Consider the following 18,895-nt stretch of genomic DNA (forward strand, 5'->3'; position numbering starts at 1 on the left):
TCCTGGCCCCCATTTGCCCAAGGCATGCGGTCAGCCCCTTCCCAAAAGCGCAGCCATGAGCTCATCCACTTTCCCTTCACCTCTCCTCACCTTCGCGTTTAACAGCATAGAAAGTTAACGGCAGCCCATTTACCGGCTGCTGGCAAACACGCCGGCCGCTTAGGATTTTGCAGAGGCAAGGTCACCCCGACGTCTCCTCTCAACACGGCTTGCTACTCCCCAGGGCTGCCCCCCACCCCACCCTGCAAACGGCGCTTCAGAGGGCGTGGGGGGTGCATAATAATGGGGAGAAGAGGTGAATACCTCGGGAGAACAGAGTCGGGAGACGATATGCCGAAAGTTCGCCACAGAAACAGACACACACCCGGTTCCCACCCTGCCGGGGCTGGCTTCCTATGCTTGGGCTAGGCTGAGAGAGACGGGACTGGCCCCCAGAGTCAGCCACTGAATTTGAATGGGGGACTTGAACTCCCCGGTCCTAGTCCAACGCTCTAACCACCACATCATGCTGGCTCTGGGAATGCCTGTTCCAGGAGGCAGGCGGCTTGGTCCCATGGCAGAGGCGGGGAGGATCTGGCCACCAAAGTATCTTGACTTTTCTTTTCCGCCAGGCTTTTACCCTGTAGTTGACCTATTCGGTTTTCCTTTTTTCCTTTTTGTTAGTCACTTTAGTTTTTAATTTAGAGTGTCATTTTAATGCTGTCTTGCTCTGTAAGTTTTTGTACACCGCCCAGAGTCTTCGGAATGGGCGGTATATGAAATGTTTCTCATCAATAAGTAATGAATGAATAAATCCTGCTGGTGCCGCCCCAGCCATCTGCCGCCTGAGGCGACGGCCTGGCCTGGCCTCATGGGAGGGCAATATCCTCTTGCTCTTTGTACACAGGCCAGCAAGCCAGGGGGCTGGGAGAGCCTCCTGACCCCCCCCCCACACACACGTGTGGCCAAAGAGACATCTGCACAGATGCTGCAGAAGACGCGCCCGGCCTGTGCTGGAAAAACAAAAGGCCCGAGCCGCTGGGCATGCTGCCCCTTCCTGCGGAGTGTTCATCGTGGGTCGTCGGCACGGCCAAAGAAAGGCCCTTGAAGTCCGAAAGACGCACTCAAGCAAGAAGCCTGCTGCTCGCGCAGATCCTGCCCAGGTCGAAAGCAGCCAGCCTGGCGAAGACGCAGCCAGGGGGCGTCAGCAGAGCCGGCCTGCTCCTGGGGAGGAAATCGGTTTCCAGAAGAGATGCCAGCGCTGTGCCCACAAAGCTCATAAAAAGGGATTAGCAGGGGCACCATGTAATTAAACATGAAAAACTTCAGCAGGCAGCTTGCAAGGTGGAGCTGAAAACAGGGAGATCATCAGGAGAGGAGAGCTGGTCCTGTGGTAGCCAGCCTGACTTGTTCCCTTAGCTAGGCAGGGTCTGCCCTGGTTTGCATTTGGATGGGAGACTAGAAGTGTGAGCACTGCAAGATAGTCCCCGCAGGGGATGGAGCCGCTCTGGGAAGAGCAGAAGGTTCCCAGTTCCCTCCCTGGCAGCATCTTCAAGACAGGGCTGAGAGAGACTCCTGCCTGCAACTTTGCAGAAGCCGCTGCCAGTCTGGGTAGACAATCCTGAGCTAGATGGACCAAGGGTCTGACCCAGTATATGGCAGCTTCCTATGTTCCTATGACTGTGTAAGAGCCAGGAGCTGGGCAGGAGCGCCTGACCCAGCTCCCGGCTCCCAGCTCCCACACAAGCACTCTCCCCTCCTCCCCTCTTCAGAACATAGGAAGCTGCCATATACTGAGTCAGACCCTTGGTCCATCTTGCTCAGTATTGTCTACTACACAGACTGGCAGCAGCTTCTCCAAGGTTGCAGGCAGGAGTCTCTCAGCCCGATCTTGGAGCTGCTGCTGAGGAGGGAACTCGGAACCTTCTGCATGCGAGCAGGAAGATGCTCTTCCACTGAGCAAGGCCCCATCCCCTCAGGGGAATATCTTACAGCGCTCACATTTAGTCTCCCATCCCAATGCAAACCAAGGTGGGCCCTGCTCAGCATGCCTGCAACCACAAGACCAGCTCTCCTTCTCTTATCCTTCCAAACACACAGCCGCCATTTGGGAGTGTGTCCAGCCCCACTACCCCGGCGGGGCCCTCCTCTGACCCCATTCAGTGTCACGAGAACAGCTCCACTGCCTGGGTTTTTGCTCACACTTTTCAGCGGCTCGAAGAATCAAATCCCAAATCTTGCTCATTTCCTTGGATGTATATGAACATTAAAAGCTGCCTCATACTGAGTCAGGACCTTTGGTCTGTCTGGCTGAGTAATGCCCACACTGACTGGCAGCAGCAATCCAGGGTTTCAGGCAGGAGTCTCTCCCGGCCCTACCTGGAGTGAACTTGGAACATCCTGCATGCAACGCTGGCGCTCTCTCTCTCGTCTTTGTTTCCTCTAGCCGAGCACAAAACGAGCCTGAGAAGAAGCCTCTTTGGATAACTGCTGTCTAAATGAACAGGGAAGGCTTCTAACATCCTCCAGTCTGTGCCACTCAATTGCAGTCAAGAGAAGCAAACCCCCCAAGGTCTGGAGAGTTCACGTAAAGAAGCCAAACCTCATTACGGCTGCCGATTCCTGTGTCAGGAGGGGAGCGGGAAATCTTTACAGCCAAGACAACAGGCTCGCATCTCTCGCTTATGGAGGGCTTCGCAGATGCTCCCTCTTGGGACAGCCATGAAACTTAAAAATGGTGTCTCCGGTTCGTGTGGCTTAGTCAGAGCAGAATGCAGATTATGCAGACAAGCCACAAGGCAGAGAGGAGAAATAAAATACTGCAGGGAGATTGAAGACCCACATTCAGGAAGAGCAGAAAGGGAGTCTCTGAGCGTCTTTATCCGCTTGGCTTGAAAACAGGAGATACAGAAGGCCCTCGTTATTCACAGGGGTCCTGTTCTCGCCCATAGGTGTGAATACGGAAACTGCGGAGAGAAATCTTACCCCTAGGCGAATCCAGGGATTAGGCTCCTTAACAAAGCAAAACAAAAATGCCCACAAAGCGGGAAATAAGAGGAGAAAAGCACAGTACCTTGGTCTCCAGCAATGCCCCCACAAACCCCAAAATCGGCCGAATTTGGGGCAAATATTTGCCAAAACCTTTTTTTTTTAAAAAAGAGCCACAAAACAGCTCCATGCTGTAAAATGGCGGCCAGAAATGACAACAGAAGTCATTTCTGGCTCATTCCCAGCCACTCAGGAACCACCAATAGGTGCATTTCATCTATTTTTAATACCATGGATAAAGAAACGGGGCCTCCAAGACCCATCCGTGCATGTGTGAAACTGCAGATAACAAGGGCTGGCTGTACTCTCAGATACCAAACAACGGGAGGGGAGTTGGTCTTGTGGTAAGGGAAAGGGAAAGTGTGCCGTCGAGTCGGTGTCGACTCATGGCGCCCACAGAAAAGCCCTGTGGTTGTCTTTGGCAGAATACAGGAGGGGCTTACCATTGCCTCCTCCTGTGCTGTATGAGAGGATGCCTTTCAGGATCTACCTATATTGCTGCTGCCCGACAGAGGTGTTTCCCAGAGTCCGAGAAACCTATCAGCAGGGATTCGAACCGGCAACCTCTGGTTTGCTAATTAAGTCATTTCCCCACTGCGCCATTAGGTCATTGTCCCCTTTGCTAAGCAGCATCTGCTCTGGTTGCATCTGAATGGGAGACAACATGCACGAGCATTGTAAGAGATTCCCCTCAGGGCTGAGAGACACTCCGGCCCGCAACCTTGGAGAAGCCGCTGCCAGTCTGTGCAGACAATACTGAGCTAGATAGACTCCAAAAGCCGTTTCCATAGATAGATCAAGAAAGAAAGAATTGAGATGGCTCCCTGTTCCCAAAGGGCTCACCACCTAAAAAGGAAACGTAAGGTCAGGCACCAGCAACAGCCACTGGAGGGATGCTGTGTTGGGGGTGGAGAGGGCCATGAACTATGGCACTGCCCAAGACAAGCATCATTTCTGCTTCGTGGCCTTTGACAATTCAGGCCAACCAGTGTGGGGAGGGTGGGCTGGCGTGCATTTCAAAGAGAAGCCCCGCCAGGAGGATGAGAAAGCCGAACCCAGGCGCTGTTTCTGCGCTTCCCCTTTCAGGATTTGACACCACTGTGCACAATTAGACTGGGGGCCCAGAAAACCATCTTGAAAGTGTCAACGGTGTCAAACAGCCTCCAATTAAGGCTGGTCCCTCAGGAACGTTCTTCGCGGAGCTGCTTCCTGGTGGAGGCTGCTGCGTCACGGCTGTCATCTCCCCACCAGCACCAGCACCACGGAGAGCCCAAAGATTCTGCTGAGCCAACGGCGAGAAGCAGAGCAGGGGCCCAGAACACCAGGCGCCCACGCCCTGGCCCAGGCTTCCAAGGACCACGCCACCGCTTGGGAGTGCTTGACTGGCGAGTCAAGTGGTGGCTTCCACAGGGTTCGGAAGGCTTGTTTTTTCATGAAAATTCCCATGCGCGGCCAATGGGGTGGGAAGGCGGCCATCCGAGCAGCTGCAGCTCCAACTCGGCTTCTCGGGCCCCGATTCCCCTGGGGTGCTGGAGGATGAGGTACACACCCTTCCCTGACTCCACGATGCCCGTGGAGCCACGTAAGGAGAGAGTGCTTGAGCCCCACAATTGGCCCTCCTTTTTTGGAGGAGGAAGAACTGTGCTCACGAGGCCCCTGGGAAAAACAGGCCTTTCTTTGCCTGAATGTTCTCCTCAAGAGCTCCTTGTGTTTGATATGCAGGGTGTATGTGTGTGTGTGTGATCAGTGCTCAGGCACTGATCTTTGCCACATGCGGAGCATGGCTCTCTGCTGATCAAAAAAATCTTTAGTGAATCAACCAAGTTTTCACCAATTCCCTAACCCCTGCTAACTGGGCAAAGAGGCACCTTTTTAAAGTGGCGATTCTCTTTTATTTAGCAGGAGGAGAGTAACTGGCCCTCTCCACCCCTAACACAGTACTTCCAGTGACTGTTGCTGGTGTCTGCCTATGTTTCTTTTTAGATTGTGAGCCCATTGGGGACAGGGAGCCGCTTTGGAAACATTTGTTGAAAAGCGGTATATAAATATTTGTTGTGGTTGTTTCTGATCAAACCTGCACAGGACTAAACAGAAGGGATTTCAAGCAGTCCGGGTAGGGTGGGGGGGAACCTATGCCTTTCTTGCTTTCGGCTGGTGCTAAAATGTCGCAGGGGGTACCCTCTTAAGAGGCATTCCCTCTCGTGTGAGTGTGAAAGGAGAATGCCTCTTCTAAGATGGAGACCAGCATCTGCAGACTTTATAGTTGCATTCAACGGAAGTCAATGCCTTAAGGAAACATGTTGCCTCATGAAGTGGGGATGCGTTAATTTAGTCCATTAAAAACAGGGTTCACTCGAGTGCGTTATTCAGTTAAAGGCCTAATGGTTAGTGCAGCAGCCCCCAGATGCTGTTGGATTACAAGTGGCATCAGCCCCAGGCGCAAGGGCCAAAGCCCACCCTGGCTGAGGATGGCGGGAGTCGTAGGCCAGCATCATCCAGGGACCCAAAGCTGGAGAGGCCCAGGTTAGTGTCGATTAATGGCTGCATTGGTCTTCTCAGACTCCAGCCAAACAGAAAGGGGCAGAGCCACCTTTTAAAAACCAGCCAGCCCCGTGCCCATCGGCAAGTGCCAGGTCTGGTCCCGTCCAGACAGGGGGAGGTGGGAGCCGCTCGGACGGACGGGCTTGAGGCGAGGCAACGGCACCAAAGGCGACAAAGGCCAACCCCAAAAGGGAGCACGGAGCCAGCGGGCAGCCGAGGGGCCGGATGGTTCTCCCCAGGACTTGCGGGGTGGGGCATCAGGCTTCTTGGGCACGATGCTCCTGGTCTGGCTGCTGGAGATTTCGGCTCCTGAAGTCAACATCCGCGGACCCTTTTGACAGTGACTGCCATGGCCGGGAGAGCGCTGAGGAAGGGGAGACGACGAGGCGATTCCCACGATCACTGGAAAGTTGAAGTTGGAGAGCCCGCTTCCCAGTGATCGTGGGAACCACCGGACTCGCAGGCAAGGCGGCTAGCCCGCCTAATTCCCCCTCCCCTTAAAGGAGGTTAACGGAGTGAGCGCTCTGCTAGCCTGATTTTTTTGCTCGTGTGTCTAGCTCAGGATTGTCTACCCAGACTGGCAGCGGCTTCTCCATGGTTCCAGGCAGGAATCTCTCCAAACCCTACCTGGAGATGCTGCCAGGGAGGGAACCTGAGTCCTTCTGCATGCAAAACTGCCCATGTTTGCATTTGAATGGGAGACTACACGGGTGAGCCTTGGAAAATGGGTTGGGGCCACTCTGGGAAGAGCACCTGCCTGCTTGCATGCAGAAGGACCCAGGTTCAATCCCTGGCAGCATCTCCAAGTGAGGGCTGAGAGAGACGCCTGCCAGCAACCTTGGAGAAGCCGCTGCCAGTCTGGGTAGACAAGACTGAGTGAGATGGACCAAGGGTCTGGCTCAGTATATGGCAGCTTCCTGTGTTCCTATCATAACAGCAGCCCTGCTGGATCAGGCCCAAGGCCTCTCTAGTCCAGCATCCTGCTTCCCATGGTAGCCCACCAGATACCTCTGGGAAGGCCTCAGGCAAGCGGTGAGGGCATGCTCTCTCTCCTGCTGTCGCTTCCCTGTAGCAGTGCAGCCTGCTGTAAGATGTTCCCCTTAGGGGATAATGGGGCCACTCTGGGAAGAGCAGAAGGTTCCAAGTTCCCTCCCTAGCATCTCCCGATAGGGCTGAGAAAGACTCCTGCCTGTAACCCTGGAAAAGCCACTGCCAGTCTGGGTAGACAATCCTGAGCTAGGTGGACCAAGGGTCGGACTCAGTATCTGGCAGCTGCCTATGCCCCTGCAACAGTGGCATGCCTTTGCAGAAATGTCGCTTGCTCATGAAGACCACTATTAGCCCCCTGATGGTCCACAGCATTTTGGCCCCCTGAGCACCCTAATCAACGTCTTTCGTGAGCCAACCATCTGAGATCTTCTCTCTTTCTCCTTCCCCATAAGCCTGATGCCCCACAGCAGTGTGAGAGCGATTTATTTTCGATCTGGAGGTCTTGGCTTTTGGGGGAGTTTTGCTTTTGCTTTATGCTGCCTCTCCTGTGCAGGCTTCGGGCACCCTGTGGGGTTTGGCGGTGCTGAAAGCCAGCTGTGGCAGCAGAGGTGCGCAGGCAAGCGCATGCACTGGTTAGTGTGACAGAAGACGGCCCCATCACCACACACAGAAGTACCTTGTCATAGCCTACGGGGAAGTCTCAAATGCAGATGGGTCTTCTGCCCTGGGCTTGAGGCTAAACCAGCAAAATAAGAAACAGATACATGAGAGAGGTCCTGTGTGAAATCACGTGTGCCAGCGTCCCCGTTCTCCATGCCTCACACGAGGGGTTCCCAAAAGGGTGCCCTGCCACACGGACGCCCAGAAGTTGCTGACTACAACTCCCAGCATCCCCAGCTGCAACCGGCCTGTGGCTGGGGGGTGATGGGAATTGAAGTCAACAACACTGGGGAGCCCCTGTTACCAGAGAACACTGGCCCGCATCACTGGGTCCCCAGATGTGGCTAGACTACAACTCCCATCACCCCCGGCCACAACTGCCTGGGATTATGGGAACTGTAGTCTAGCAACATCTGAGGACCCAAGGTTAGGAATTCCTGCCCCACAATGCTTGACCAAAAATGCAGAGTTTTGGATGATAGAACGAATCCACTGAGCACCTATCAGGAAACTCTCCTCCTTGTTTTTATTCAAATGAATCGGGGTGGGGGGGCAGAGGCTGTGCACATTCGTTCAGCAACACCATGCCAGCCGAAAGCCTTTTTATTTGCCGAGAAACTGTTAACCCAGGAATGTTGTGATTATTACCTGCTGGCTCTTCTTGGCATTGTTTTTAAGTGATCTTAGTGCTAGTTGTTTTGATAGACTCTACGCTGCCTTGAAATGTTGGGCGATACGGCACAAATGTATCGGCGGGGTGGGTGGGTGGGGAACGACCCAAGACTTCGGCTGGTTTTACTGTCCAGGCCGCAAGATAGGGGGGCCTTTGGGTCTGATCCATCCAGGCGCTGTGTACGTTCTTAAACACGGAGTTTGGCCACGGGAGGAGTTATTCAGATAGCCGTCCCTCCATTCCACCAGTTAGATATACCGCAAGCCAGTGCTCCCCGGAACAGGGACTCCCAGAGGCTGATGACTACAACTCCCATAACTCCTCGCCCAAGGCCACTGCAGCTGGGGCTGCTGGGAGTCGTAGTCAGCAACCTCGGGGAGTCCCTCTTGCAAGGGGCACTGCTGCAGGCCTTGGCCACCTTCCTTTGGCGCTCGGAGCCAGCCCCCCAATTGAGCAGCTGGACTTCCCCCACGCGCCATGGGGAGACAGACTCACCGCTTGTCCCCAGCGAGGCCCTCCACTCCATGGGTGGGGTGTGTGTGGACTTGGGGGCCTTGCCTGCCTCCATCCTGCTCGCCTGCTGGCCGCGTTCCTCTGGCTCTTGCAATGGAGTGTGGTGACCAGGAGAGGAGGGAGCGTGCGAGGCAGGACAGGACGCTCCCTCCTCTTTCAGGGCGCAGCAGGTGATGGGCCAATGTGAGCAGGGAGGAGCAGGAGCAGGGAGCAGGGAGCAACCTGTCCATGCCTTGTCTGACCCTCCTTATCCTGCTGTTTGCGTCTGTCCATCACCTGCTTCGGGCGCCACACTTCAGCCCTCTACACTGACTGGCAGCGACTCTCGACGGTTCCAGGCGGGCGTCTTTCCCAGCCCTGCCTGGCGATGCTGCCGCCAGGGAGGGAACCTGGGACCTCCTGCATGCAAGCCGGCAGATGCTCCCCCTCAGCAGAGCTCTGAAAAGGCAGGGCTGCACGTGACGAAAACGGAAGGCCTGCACAGGTAGCTTCTCTCACACCTGCATGACAAGGGAAAGTCTTGTGGAATTCCCCTGTCTGCATACCCATGCATGTTTCAGGAGCCCGGCTGGCTTCCTTGGCATCTGACCAACCAGCAACAAAAATAAGATCCCCACCAAACCCTCTAACTATATAATGAAAAGTCAACAAAAACTCAGCCCAGTGTGGTTCTATAAATGAAATGATTTGCAATCTAAGAAGAGGCAAAACATAAAAGACTGGAAATCATAACAGTGAAACTAAGTTCACTGAAATCCTCTAAAAAAAGCCAAGTTCTTATAGGGTACAAAGCTCCTTATAAGGACTTGGGCTTTTTGAGAGAATTTTTCAGAAGTAGTAAAAGTGGCTGCAAACATAAAGATTGGATTTTGGAGCATGAGGATTAGTATTACCTGCAGGAGACCCTTCTCTCCACGTGAAAAAGATCTACGTCAAAACCGAGGTCACTGGATCACCCTTGTGGGTGTGTGGACTTCATTCTCCACATGATGGACTTCAGCTGTCCTCCAGTGCTACATTCTGAGTTCCATGGTTATAATTTACAATCATTTATGTTTTGTCTCATCTTAGATTGTAAATAGTTTCAATTCTAGCACCACACGAGGTTAAGTTTTTGTTTACCTTTCATTATATGGGGATCTTATTGTTTCTTGTTGGTTTGCTCTCAGAGATCCCAGTGAACATTGTTTATCTTCCTTTTCATCTGGACAGCTATGATTAAAACCTTAAAACACCGACCCCATGTCAGTTGGTGTTAAAAGGTGCGTCCTGGGCCTGACAAGGTGGAAGCTGTCGGCCTGGCTGACATCACAGGGCTCTTTAGGCAATAACTGAGATAAAGATGTTTCTGAAGCATGCCCTGGGCCCAAGAGAGAGAGAGAGAGAGAGAGCAGGAAAGGAAGCCAAACAAAAGAAAACCAGACAAGGCAACTGAAAATCTGCGGCTCAGCCTTCTGGTATAACACAACCCCTTTCTCCTAGCATCTTATGGGATTCGTTTTAATCGAAGGCTTGTTATCTCCAGCTTTATGGGGGAATTCCTTGCTGATGAAGGCAATGCAGATCCTTGAGAGATACTTAAGCAATTCCAAGATTTCCCTTCTTCAAATGCATATTTTACAGATGTAGACACCAGTTCCTTAGGCAGGGATGGAGCTACAAATGGAATAATACTAAGGCGTGGGTATGACTAGATGGAGGAAGGGTTTGACCCTGGATGAGGCAGTTTCCATGAGCTGGATTTCTCTCAGGAGCAGGGTTTCTTAATCTTGGGTCCCCAGATGCTGCTGGACTACAACTCCCATCATCCCCAGCCCTAGTAAACTGGGTATGATGGGAGTAGTCGTTCAGCAACATCTGGAGGACCACAGCTTGCGAACCCCTGGTTCAGATTCTACCCCAGATAGTTCAAGAAACCTCAGGCTGGAGAGGAATACAGAAGCCAACTGGGGAAAGATTCCTTTTCAGAAATTTGCAGGTTCCTGAAAAAGCAACCACTGCTGCACCTAAGCACATGCTTGTGTCAGGAACTGCACAGAACCCTGAAGGGAGGCTGCCTCTTCCCGGAAGGTTCACAATCTTTAGTAGGTGGAGGGAGGGCCCAGTGAGGGGCAGGGAAGTGCAGGCGAGGGGGCACAAATCCTGAGGAAGGAGGGATGGAGAAGGGGCAGCGAGGCCTTGAACCGTCTGTACAACACTCAACACCATTTACACTGGAAACGAAACATGAGTAACTTCCATTGACACAGGAAATGAAACATGAGTGTTTCTGGTTCCCTCGCTTGCTCTCTGGGTTTCTAAAGCAAATGCAGCACAAAATCTCTCCCTGCACAAAGCAGCTGAGGACAGAGTCAGAACTGTTCCTTACTTTTACATAGTAAAAGTTTAAACAAAAAAGTTTTTTTTAAAAAAGTTTTAAGAACTGCCCCACTAGGGGCAGTGCTGAGCAGAAACCTTGCCAGTGTGGTGCAGCGGTTAGAGTGCTGGAGTAGGGCCAGGAAGACCCGAGTTCAATTCCCCACCCAGCCATGAAACTCACTGGGCGACTCTGGGCCAGTCCCGTCTCTCGCAGCCTAGTCTACCTCACAGGGTGGTTGTGAGGATAAACATAGCCATGTATGACTCTGGGCTCCTTGCAGGGAGAGCGGGATAGAAATGTAGTAAGCCCAGGGGACCTGAGACACGGCCACAAGGATGCCGGCCGAGTCCCGCGTCACGGTGAGGACCCCGGTACCTTCTTGATGGTGTTGTGCTTGCTGCCGCCCCGCTCGCTGTTCTCGCTGTGCAGGATGTCCATGGCCGTCTCCCGCTCCTTCAGCTTCAGAGCCTCAATCTCCGTCTTCAGCTCGTTCAGCTGCTCCTGGAGGTGCTTGCTCTTCTCCATGTACTCCACCCTGGCCACACACACACACAAGCGAGAGGCTTGCCGTTAGCCACAAAACCACACGGCTTTTGCAAACGCAGCTAAAACAGATGAGAGGGCTTCTTCTTTAATTATCCCTCAAGCACTGCCTGGAGGATGAAACTGATGACACGGCTTTGGACTGCGCCAGCAAGCTAGACGGAAGCAGGAGTCTGTCCCCGCCACCCACCACCATGCTCACAATTCGCAGAACGGGAGGACTAGGAGAGGCCTGAAGTAGGGGTGTGCACGAATCCAAAAAAAACCCAAAAACGCGGCTCGGTTTGAATGCACATTAACTTGTTTCATTTGGCTAACTTTATTAGTCTGATTTTATATTGTTAACTATTTTATAAATGTTGTGAGCCGCCCTGAGCAGTAGTGTACTGGAAGGGCCGGGTATACATATTTTAAATTAATAATAAATAAATAAATAAATTTTCAATCAGTTTGAACCAAACTGCATTGCTCTGAACCAGTTCAGTTGAATCAACTGGCTGGTCCGTTTGACTGAACCGGTTCGGCGATTCGGGGGCAGCCCAAATTCTTGCCCTCCGCGCATGCACAGAACCATTTTGCCCAAACTGGGCCCAGTTTGGCCCGGTCCGCAATTGAGCCTATGAGCCTGCCCGGTTCGTGACAAACCGGTTCCGCAACGAACCGTTTGTGCACACCCCTAGCCTGAAGGCCATTTAGTGCAGCACCTGCATGTAGTCTCCCTTCCAAATGCAAATCAAGGCAGACTCTGCTTAGCAAAGGGTTAGGGTGATCATCCATGCTTACTGCCACAAGTCCAACTCTCTTCCTATGCAGCCTTGCATATTCTCAGACCTTTGGACAATAAATATGAACGCCGACTGTTTAAGTGGGTATTATTGTCCACTGCCTGCTGTTACCAGAATCAACTGAGCGCAGAGTGCACATTTCTCTCCAGCCTTGTGCTTTCCCCGCAATCTGCAGGTTCTCCCCACTGAAGGTCTGGAAGTCGAGTATCCAGAAAATGAGCTGCTGGCTGTGCCTGCCGTGGTTCAAAGCCAACCAGGTGAATCAAGCAAATGGGGCGGCAGAAAGAAGCCAGAGACATGCATTTTGCAGGGGCCGGAGAAGAATATAGCGGGAGCTGTCCCGTACCAAGTCCAATCAGAGATGTGCTTAGCCCAGAATTAGGGACACAGACAGGTGGTGGTTGGGGGTAGGGGTGGCTGTCAGGCAGGCCTTCCCCAGAAATTCTTTTTAAGTGGGGACGCCAGGGACCAAATGGGGCTCCTTATACATGCCAAGCTGTTAAGAACTGCTGGATCAGGCCCAAGGAGGCCCATCTAGTCCAGCATCCTGTTTCACACAGTGGCCCACCAGATGCCGCTGGAAGCCAACAGGCAGGAGTTGAAAGGGGCCTGCCCTCTCTCCTGCTGTTCCTCCCCTGCAACTGGGACTCAGAGGCATCCTGCCTCTGAGGCTGGAGGGGGCCTGTAGCCCTCCGGCTAGTAGCTGTTGATAGACCTCTCCTCCATGAAGTTATCCAAAGCCCTCTTAAAGCCATCCAGGTTGCTGGATGTTCCATGGCATGAGACAGGACAGGCCAACAAGACTTCCGTTCTGAAAACCTTGTTCTTAATAGAAGGAACGTGATGTTTCACCTGTATTTGTTCCCTCCTACTAATGTCCCATTATCAACTGTGCCGCGGAGAGCGCCTGAACTTTAAGGGAGGGGGCTGAGACCCTATCCCAAAACATAAGTGGACAGCAGGCTCATTGAAAAGCAATGCTACTTGCATAAAAGCCATAGGCTAGCAGAAGCACTGAGTCAGGTCCCAAGGAGAGCTGGTCTTGTGGTAGGTAGCATGAATTGTCCCCTTTGCTAAGCAGGGCCCACCCTGGTTTGCATTTGAATGGGAGGCGACATGTGTGAGAACTGTAAGATATTCCCCTCAGGGGATGGAGTTGCTCTGGGAAGAGCATCTACAGGCAGACAGTTCCAAGTTCCCTCCCCGGCAGCATCTCCAAGGTAGGGCTGAGAGAGACTCCTGCCTGCAACCTTGGAGAAGCCGCTGCCAGTCTGTGAAGACAATACTGAGCTAGATAGACCAATGGTCTGACTCAGTAGATGGCAGCTTGCTATGTCTAGAAATCAAATCCTATGAGGAATGGTTGAAGAAAGATGGGTATGTTCTGCCTGGAGAGGAGAAAACGACGGGAGGATGTGGTGGCCATCTTTAACTATCTGAAGGGCTGCAACAGAGCAGACGTATTTTCTAGTGCTCTGGAGGGCAGGATGAGAACCAGTGAGTTGGAAGCACAGGGAAGCAGATTTAGGCTAGACATTCAGAAGAATTTCCTGACTGACGGTGGAACAGTCTGCCTTGTGCAGGGCTGGACTCTGGTTCTCTAGGGGGTTTCCAAGCACAGGATGGACAGTCACCCATTTGAAAGAGAAGGCGTTCCAGCCTCTGAAATGCTCCTCGTCTGGAGACTTCCCTCTAAAGTGTCCCGGATGCTGTAGCAGTTTCCTGCCCTGAGCTGGGGTGGGTGGGGGTGGACTAGAATTATCTCCAAGCCCCCTTCCAGCTCTAACATTCTGCGATTCTATGGTTTTGAGTCGGAGTGCTTACAGCCACTTCTGGCAGGACCTTTGCTTACAAGGACACAGGAACATAGGAAGCTGCCATATATTGAGTCAGACCCTTGGTCTATCTAGCTCAGAATTGTCTTCACAGACTGGCAGCAGCTTCTCCGTGGTTGCAGGCAGGAATGCCCTGTCTTGGAGATGCTGCCAGGGAGGGAACTGGGAACCGAGATGCTCTTCCCAGAGCGGCTCCATCCCCTGCGGAGGGGAATCTCTTCCGGTGCCCACACATATCAAGTCTCCCATTCATATGCAACCAGGGCGGCTCCTGCTTAGCTAAGGGGACAAGTCCTGCTTGCGGCCACAAGACCAGCTCTCCTCTCCATCAGACGTTCCGCCCTGCCAAGGCATCGGGAGGGTTACGGCGGCACAGGTGGGGAGAGACGCACTTCTCTTTCTCTATCTCCATGGACAATCTCTTCATGTCTGTATCCTTGAAGTCAAAGGACAGGCTTTCACTGATGAGGCTGAAGGTCGGCAACTCGGCCGGCAGCGCGCTCGTACTTGAACTCATGGGCTGCTGGAGACAAAGCAGAGATTAATCACGGCGGCAGGTTAAGCGGCAGCTGGCTGGCTGGCTGGCCATTTCGGAGCTGGAGGGGCAAGAACGAGGAGGATGCTGCTGGCAGGTGCCGGCAGCATTTACTCCAGCCCTGGCACGGACGGCTACCTGGCGACGTCCTTGCCTCTCATTCCGCGCCAGCCAAAGCCAAAAATAAAAACCACAAAGCCGTTCCCCAGAGCTTCCAGATGAATGCAGCCCTTTCCCGTTCATTATATCTCCAACTGCCTTTCATGCTGGAAGTTTGGCACGGGTTTTATTGACCGAAATCTTAAATATGTTTATCCCACCTTATCTTTAAGACAACTTAAGGCTGCCTGCAGAAGATGACCAGCCAGCCAAGCCGGCTTCTCATGGGGGGGGGGGCGGTCTGTGTCTGGGCCGCTCCACTTCAGACTGCAGGGGGTGGGGGACCCACATGGCTGAATGCTCTTTCGGCGGGGGGGGGGGCAGCAGGGGGGAGAGAGTTTCCTGCTCATAGAAAACTAGTATGTCAAGGAGAAGTGTCCTTCCACTGGCTTTCTCCCTGACAGGCGTGTTTACTTCGCACAGGGAATTTTCTTCTCCTTTCTTTTTTGGTTGAGGGACACTGAATCATGGGTGTCCCCCTCCTGCACTCTGAAGTGGTACAATCCAGGCAGAGGTTTACCCCCTCCATGAGAACTAGACCTAAAATGCATAAACAGTCAACCAACGGCTAAGGTATGCAGCAGCACATCTGATGTCTGGAGACCAATCCTCTGAAGTGTCCGTCTACATTAAAACTTTAGAAGTGCAGACACAGATCAGGACAGTGGTCAGAAATTTAACAGAGATGGGTCAGAGGTCGATCTTCACAGGGAGACAGCCCCAGAGCTTCAAAGCCAACTCTGAGCAAATTTTAGATTAAACACTTCCCAATACTACAACAACAACAAATATTTATATACCACTTTTCAACAAAAGTTTCCAAAGCAGTTTACAAAGATAGATAGATAGATAGATAGATAGATAGATAGATAGATAGATAGATAAGATGGTTCCCTGTCCCCAAAGGGCTCACAATCTAAACAGAAACATAGACACCAGCAACAGTCACTGGAAGTACTGTGCTGGGGGTGGATACAGGCAGACACTTAAATGGAATCTCTCTAAGGAATCTCTCGCAGCTCTATCTTGGAAACGCTGCCAGGGAGGGAAACAGGAACCTTCTTACTCTTCCCAGAGCGGCTCCATCTCCTAAGGGGAATCTCTTCCAGTGCTCACACATCTAGTCTCCCATTCAAATGCAACCAGGGCGGACCCTGCTTAGCTAAGGGGACAAGTCATGCTTGTGACCACAAGACCTTTATTTATTTATTTATTCGGGGCTTTAAAGGTAATAACCAGCACCTTGAATTGTACCTGGGGACAGACTGACAGCCAGTGCAGGACCTTCAAGTTTGGAATAATATGTGCACCTGGCAGCCGTCCCAGAAAACTGTTGTCCCTAGTTGCCTGCTCTTGAGATTTCCTGGCTCCTGACCTCCGGCTTGTTTGCCTCTGGCTTGGCTCGCCCCTGTTGGACGGATTTCCCTGGCTCTCGACTTTCTGCTTGTATGCAACAGCCTCATAACGCACCTGCAGTGCCCAGACACAACAGGCCTTTGCTTCAAAGTTCACCTCTGCCACAAAAGCATGGCATCGCCTTGCACAAACAACTCCCTCGGCCCCCACCCAAGGCAAGGTCATTTTCCACATTTACAGAATGCTGTTCAGATGCTTGACGCACTGAACATAAATGACCGCCATACTTCTGGCGATCCCCCTGTAAGACAGTTGAGAATTACTGCACCTCGAATGCAAAGGTGGGTCTGAAGAAGAGAGGCAGCTATGGGTCCCTTGTGCCTTCATGCCAGATCCGATCCAGGGACTTCCTAATTCTCAGCTCATCCTGAACTGCTCTATCACACTAGCTCGCACGATGCAGAAATGTGAGCTATCCTATAGGCTTGCTATACGGATTATGGAGGTAATGCGTATGGATTATGCCAGGGTACTAGAGATGTGCAAACTGATGCAGGTCAAATAGACTCGAGCTCAAATCAGGCTGATCTGAGTGATTTGAACTTGAACTGAACCGCCCTTCAGATAAAGGGCCTGATTTGAATTTTAATTGATTCGAGCTCAAATTGATTCAAGCACCATTGTGGCGGGCTTTCCCCCCTTGCTGATGGGTTTTCTGGCACCGGCTTCTGATTGGCTTGTGATCTCCTTGCTACTTGGTTGACTTGTTATCATACAAATCAAGTGTTCTCGTGGGCAACTGTGCCCCCATTGGCTGGGTGGAGGGAGGAGGGAAGGGGGAACAAAAAAAGGAGTTAATTCAAAATGTTTTCAAAGGCCCTGGGGAGGGGAGGCAGAGAGAGCCATTAGTGTGCCATTGAAGAGGATTCATCAGGAGAGGAGGGAGGAAGGAAACAAACAAGGAAGGTGTGGTTTTGTGGTTTTCTTTTCTCAGCACTGAGTATAACATGCTGTGCTATCACTGCAATATTATTAACTATCTGGTTTTGCTGGGTCTCACATTGTCAAAGGCAGAACTTGGGTGCCTGCCTCCCTTCCTTGAGTTGCAGTTTGGTCTGTTTGTGAGATGGTGTACACAAACGAGAAATGAACAATGGCCACTCAGCTCTCTCTCGCTCTCTCGGTGTAGTATTTCTTGGTGACTGCTGTGATGAGCTCCATGTGAACCATGCCTGGAAAGCTACTTTGGTACCCCTGTGCTAGGGGTTATCATTCTAGGTTATCATCACTACGAAGCAGTCTTTAGTGACCAGCCCGGGGCCATCTTTCCTCAGACACTTGCCCATCTTCTTGCCCTTTATCATGACAGACTGGAGCTTTTCATATGTATGAAGTGGCAGCAGGATCCATGTGAGAGCCCCAAGGAAGCTGGAACACAGGAAGCTGCTTTCTACTGAGTCAGGCCCTTCGTCCACCAAACTCAGTATTGTCAACATTAAGTGGCAGCAGCTCTCTGCGGTTCCAGGCAGGAGTCTTTCCCCAGCCCGGCCTGGAGATGCTGCCAGGGAGTGAACCTGGGACCTTCTGCATGCAAGCAGGCAGGTGTCTTCCACTGGGCTATGCACCCCACCAGCAGCACCAGTCCTGTGGAGAAGGCGGCAGTTAGCACAACGGAGAAGAAACGCTCGGCCTGTTTGTTCCACAGACCGAGCGTAGGAGCAACTAGTGCTCAGCCCAAGAGGCCCTCTGGCTAGAAACGCCAAGCTCATTTCGCTGCCGCAGTCAGCCCTCTTAAGAGCTTCGGAAAGGCTGCAGAGAGCCGGGGAGAATCCGGAGGGAAAGCCATTAAGTTCCAGCCACCTTTGTTCTGCTTGCTTAAACACTCACGCCGAAGACAGATGGTGATGGGTCCCAGGCTTGGCGATGGCCGGAACCTGCTTAGAGGGTTTATTTGTGACAGCACCAACCAGCTCACACAGCCTCCTCTCCCTGGCAAAGAGCTGAAGAAAGAGACGCTTCCCCAAGCTCTGATCAAGCGAACCTGTGCCGCAGCAGGAGAGAGGCTGGGAGACAGTCCCTCCAGGGTCTCTGACTGTGGCAGGCATGAAACATAAACGTGCCTGTTTAGTCAGGCTTTTAGATTATAGTTTTACAGTTGTATGTTTTAGAATTTGGTGCAGAAGAGGGCAACCAAGATGACCAGGGGCCTAGAGCACCTTCCTCATGAGGCAAGGCTACAACACCTGGGGCTTTTGAGTTTAGAAAAATGACGACTGCAGGGAGAGAGGTCTGATACAGTGCACCAGATTTTGCTCCTCTTCAAAGTCTGTCGCCTTTCAGTTTAATTGGAGGCCTTGTCTTCCTGCCACCGAGAAGACGACAAAGATTTAAGGAGTCAGCACCTGCTCCAACTCCAGGAACAGAATGTCTAAAATTCCACTGAGTCAAAACAGGCTGATTACGCTCACCGAGCACACAGCAGGGCAGATGTATAAGAACCTCAAAATGAGGAAGAAGCACTGGCATTTCTCTTGTCAAGTTTTTCCCCCCGTAGTGGTTAAAGGAAGGTTTTCACAGCCCTTTTTTGAAGATGATGGAAATTCACATGGCAGGTGTGAACCATGGAATTTAGCACAACCTCTAACATGGAATTCAGAAGCTGAAGCACTACCCCTGAGAATCAAAGCTTTCTTTCTGGAAAAAAACCTCAAGCTTCTAGTCCTTAGGATTACAGAAAACCGAGGTGGGAGGATTGCAGGCAGTTTCTGTTAAAAGCTTAGACTACGGAGTATAGTTTGGGAGGACTTAACTCAGCACAGCTTTCAGATACTCCCTGTACCCCACTCGCTGTCTCCCGAGCTTTGCAGGTGCATTTCTCCCAGCCTCTAAAAAGCCTCCCAACTGTGAAAATGGGGTCAG

The 18,895-nt window shown here is 52.2% G+C and overlaps 1 protein-coding gene across 9 annotated transcripts in view; it reads right to left on the minus strand.

The window, feature by feature from the left end:
* NF2 (NF2, moesin-ezrin-radixin like (MERLIN) tumor suppressor) overlaps positions 1-18,895 on the minus strand; it is a 90,025-nt gene that overhangs the window by 14,688 nt on the left and 56,442 nt on the right. For 3 of the 9 annotated variants that reach the window (XM_053279969.1, XM_053279970.1, XM_053279965.1), the window contains 2 exons: positions 14,319-14,449; positions 11,139-11,298 (listed from right to left, as the gene is read on the minus strand). In XM_053279969.1, coding sequence (XP_053135944.1) covers positions 11,139-11,298; positions 14,319-14,449 — 291 coding nt within the window. Of the gene's footprint in view, positions 1-7,234; positions 7,295-11,138; positions 11,299-14,318; positions 14,450-14,921; positions 17,621-18,895 lie in introns of those variants that run through there. The other 6 variants (XM_053279972.1, XM_053279968.1, XM_053279971.1 and 3 more) reach the window with 4 other exon arrangements.

This window comes from Hemicordylus capensis, chromosome 15 (genome assembly GCF_027244095.1).
Source record: "Hemicordylus capensis ecotype Gifberg chromosome 15, rHemCap1.1.pri, whole genome shotgun sequence".
Taxonomy (NCBI): domain Eukaryota; kingdom Metazoa; phylum Chordata; class Lepidosauria; order Squamata; family Cordylidae; genus Hemicordylus; species Hemicordylus capensis.